This window comes from Sinocyclocheilus rhinocerous, unplaced genomic scaffold, assembly GCF_001515625.1.
Source record: "Sinocyclocheilus rhinocerous isolate Xijiao unplaced genomic scaffold, SAMN03320098_v1.1 scaffold1101, whole genome shotgun sequence".
Taxonomy (NCBI): domain Eukaryota; kingdom Metazoa; phylum Chordata; class Actinopteri; order Cypriniformes; family Cyprinidae; genus Sinocyclocheilus; species Sinocyclocheilus rhinocerous.
Genome location: NW_015638359.1, coordinates 634,366 through 638,583, shown reverse-complemented (window position 1 = coordinate 638,583; position 4,218 = coordinate 634,366). Strand labels below are relative to the sequence as shown.

Genomic DNA, 4,218 nt, shown 5'->3' with positions numbered 1-4,218 from the left:
CCACAATAATAATAATAATAATAATAATTATTATTATTATTATTAGTAGTAGTAGTAGTAGTAGTATTACTATTATTAAACATAAAGACAAATGACCAGTTTTTTATTGTTTATATATGACTTTAATAATAATAATAATAATAATAATAATAATTTATTATTATTATTATTATTAAACAAGAAGTGTTTCATGAAATGAAATGACCAGTTTATTTGAATTGTTTATATATGAGTTTAATAATAATAACAATGATAATCATATTTTAATATTTCTTTTATAAAAGTGGAATGCCATTTTGTAGAAAAACCCCCCAAATCCCCCCCCCCCCCAAATCCACAAATGCATTCACATATATCTTGCAATGCTGAGTGCAAATGCAAAGATTTATTTGTAAAATTAGAAACAACAGATAAAATTAATGTATTTTTGGATTGTACATATTTGTTTGAGCAATTTTGAATTGCCCTTGCATTAGTGAAAATGTCTGATACAGTTTTAACTACATAATAGTGGACCAGTGTGCCTCCAGCTTTTATTTTCCCCTCTATTCAAACTGTGCAGAGACCTGGCCTGTGCTGAAATGTGTAGAGTTTGACTTTAAGCACCCTGGAAGAATAACCCCCCAAATCACCCCCCCCCAAATCCACAAATGCATTCACATATATCTTGCAATGCTGAGTGCAAATGCAAAGATTTATTTGTAAAATTAGAAACAACAGATAAAATTAATGTATTTTTGGATTGTACATATTTGTTTGAGCAATTTTGAATTGCCCTTGCATTAGTGAAAATGTCTGATACAGTTTTAACTACATAATAGTGGACCAGTGTGCCTCCAGCTTTTATTTTCCCCTCTATTCAAACTGTGCAGAGACCTGGCCTGTGCTGAAATGTGTAGAGTTTGACTTTAAGCACCCTGGACAGTTCCACAGCACACGGTGTGCTCATCTCATTGCAGTCCTGCCTGTAATGCTACTGCTGATATTCCTGCTACACAATGCGGCCTCTCACACACCACAAGCTCTTCTGTACTTCCTAATGCCATCTTGATTTAGAAACTGCTTCAGTCCAGTTCTTGCCCCCGCTCAACTTTGCACGCGCAATTTGTGGAGTTATTTGCGTATGTTTTCACAGAGGTTTGGCCGGCGAACACTTTTTCATCTGCACTGGGTTTTACTTCCCCCGTCTCTTATCTTATCCTGGTTCTTTCTCTCTTCTCTCTAGAGATTAGAGAATAAAACAGCACCCCCTTTCCCCGTTCTTTCTCTCTCTCTTTCTAACACACACATGCTCCCTCCCCCACTGATAGGATCTCTAGAGGATGGAGTGGATTAATGACCTCGCTGGAGAGGGCCAGAGCTCTCCAAATCACCCGCTCATGATCACTGTGTGTGTGTGTGTGTCTGTGTGTTGTTTTACACTGACACATACACTTATTTCTACTATATATATGCAAGCAAAACCAGTCGTACTGTTGCATTGAATTCAACCGGCTGAAAGCCAGACCCGTTCAGCCATGAATTCAAGCCGATCTGAGCACTGCACAGAGCTGTTCTTGTCTTCCTTGTTAATTATATACACCGGTCTCCTGCTGTGTATTTGTTTGTCTCCGCAGCAGTTTCCTCTCTTCCTGTGACAATATTTAACAGACCTCCAGTTCTCCCAGTGGAGAGCCTGTCCCCTTCCCTCCGCTCCGACTGCAGGCTTCAGCAGGCCCATATACGACTGTGATAGGAAACATATGGACAGAAACACACTACACGATCCGGCAGGCTTCATATGAGCAGCTGTAGTTAGTGCTGCTCGCACTATTGCTCTATTGCTTAGGGTTGGGATTTGAAGAAAGCTCTCAGTATTAAATGTGTTTGTGCTACATGAATGATACTTATTTGCTAAGCAGACATGATTTTCTTCTTGTGAACAGTAAAATGGGCAAAAAATGTATGTAGATGGGCACTGCACGAGGGACTGAAGTCATATCTAGAGACCAGAATATTGTAGAGGCTTGACGGTGGTCTTTTTTAAGCAAAGAATCATTGAAACCACACAGAATACCCTAGCATCCACGTAACAATGTGCTAAAAATTACACCGAACACCTTGCGACAGCAACCAATCCACAACATCTTAACTTTTTTTTTTCAATTATTTTGTTTATTTGATAAATAGGAAGTTCAATGAACAACATTTATTTGAAATAGACATCTTTTGTAACTTTATAAATGTTGTTTGAAGAATTAATTTTCTTATATTGTATTAATATATATATATATATATATACACACACAGTAGTGTTGGTTAATGTTAATTTACGCACATACTACTATATTATTATCATTATTATTTAAAGTTGTATAAATTAACATTTGTTAATGTATTATGAAGAAACATGAATTAAAGATGAACAATATATTTATAAATGACCATTAACCTAGATTAATAAATGCTGTAAAAAATGTTTTCATTATTAGTCTTTGACACGTAACGCATTAATTAATAATAACATATTTCTTAACTGCATTTCCATAACATTTTTGCACCTTTCTCTTCTGTTTGCAGCCAAAAAAGCAGCCGATGGTTCTGTCATCCCGAACGGCTACTGTGACTTCTGTCTAGGAGGCTCTAAGAAAACAGGCTGTCCTGAAGATCTAATTTCCTGTGCGGACTGCGGCCGATCAGGTGCGACCAAGCCCATGTAAGATCCGCTCGGAAATGGGATTTATTAATTTTCTCAACATATTACCTTCTTTTTGGGCTCTTCCAGGTCATCCGTCGTGCCTGCAGTTCACGGTCAACATGACGGCGGCAGTGAGGACCTACCGCTGGCAGTGCATCGAGTGCAAATCCTGCAGCCTGTGTGGAACATCAGAGAACGATGTAAGTCAACTGAACCAAGCAACTTACTTTTCCAGTGCAATCTTTGTTGTGTTTCTGAACTGTTTAATCCAAGGCCCCAGCACTGGTGTTTGGGGACATGTCCATACAAGGATCAACTTGCATTATTTTTACAGGATCAGCTTTTATTCTGTGATGATTGTGACAGAGGGTATCACATGTATTGTCTAAGCCCCCCTATGTCGGAGCCTCCGGAGGGTATGTGCTATGTGTTTTACATTGATGTGTTTAAAAATAAAATAATAAGAAGAAGAATCATATTCTTAATCACTATTTTTGTACTTGTAAAAATGCATAAAAGAGTTACTTTCATTTATATTCATATAAATATATATTTATTTTCATATAAATTCATATAATATCAAATAAATGTATAAGTATACACACACACTCACAAGTATACATACATATATAATATTAAGAAAATAGATAGATAGATAGATAGATATCATTTCAACATTTACTAATATATAATATATATATTAGTGCTGTCAAAATTAGCGATGAATTTTTTTTAGTTTAACATGTTAAAAATATTAAACGCATTTAACACAGTGGGGGAGCTAGGGCCACCCCACTCACAACTGCTGCTTCGGTCTCTTTTTTTTCTTGACAAGAATTGCGTTTATTTAGACACAGAACTGTCTTTATAACCACAACAAATGGGAGAATTTTCAGACGTGCACTACAACTTCACCTCAGCGCCAGACGCTAATCAAACGAGCACGGAAACGGTACAGGTGATGAGGGAGCTTCTAGAACAACAGTGAACTGCGGTCAGATGAGATGTTGTCAGGCCATATGTCAGTAAAAACTAATTTTCCTGTCCTGTCAGCCGTTATACGGTGCTCGTAGCATGTGCTCTTCAATTGCACGCACAAATGCGGCTGCGCGCGCTGTAGCCTGTATCATTTAATATTAAAGCGCAAAACAAACTACGAGCATGCAATGTCAAAGTTATGTCGTCAGTTAAGGCATGAAGTTACCAAAAAGGCGATTAAAGCTGCCTTAAAACTGTGCATGTAAGTATTTGTTATATATGAGTCACATTTAAGAACATGTCTTTGAAATGCAGTGGTTTTCAAAACTGTCCTGGAGCAACCCAGCACTGTCTCCCTCATCTATAACACCCCCGATTCAACTCGTCAGCTCATTATAGAGACTTTAAGAGCTGAAGTGGGTCAGAAAAGGTAAAGAGTTGTGAGAAACTATGATGCGTGTCAGATCCCCATCATGTTCAGCAGCAGAAGCTCTTAAAGCAGACAAAATAACCGAATAACCCAGCTGCTGTGATGTCTGTTAATAAAAGAAAAAAGAGAAAAT

At 37.4% G+C, this 4,218-nt stretch overlaps 1 protein-coding gene across 1 annotated transcript in view; it reads left to right on the top strand.

Moving 5' to 3' along the window:
* Window positions 1-4,218, top strand: part of LOC107749650 (zinc finger protein neuro-d4-like) — a 52,411-nt gene that overhangs the window by 47,010 nt on the left and 1,183 nt on the right. The window contains 3 exon segments of the mRNA XM_016564812.1: window positions 2,560-2,679; window positions 2,765-2,914; window positions 2,917-3,093. Coding sequence (XP_016420298.1) covers window positions 2,560-2,679; window positions 2,765-2,914; window positions 2,917-3,093 — 447 coding nt within the window.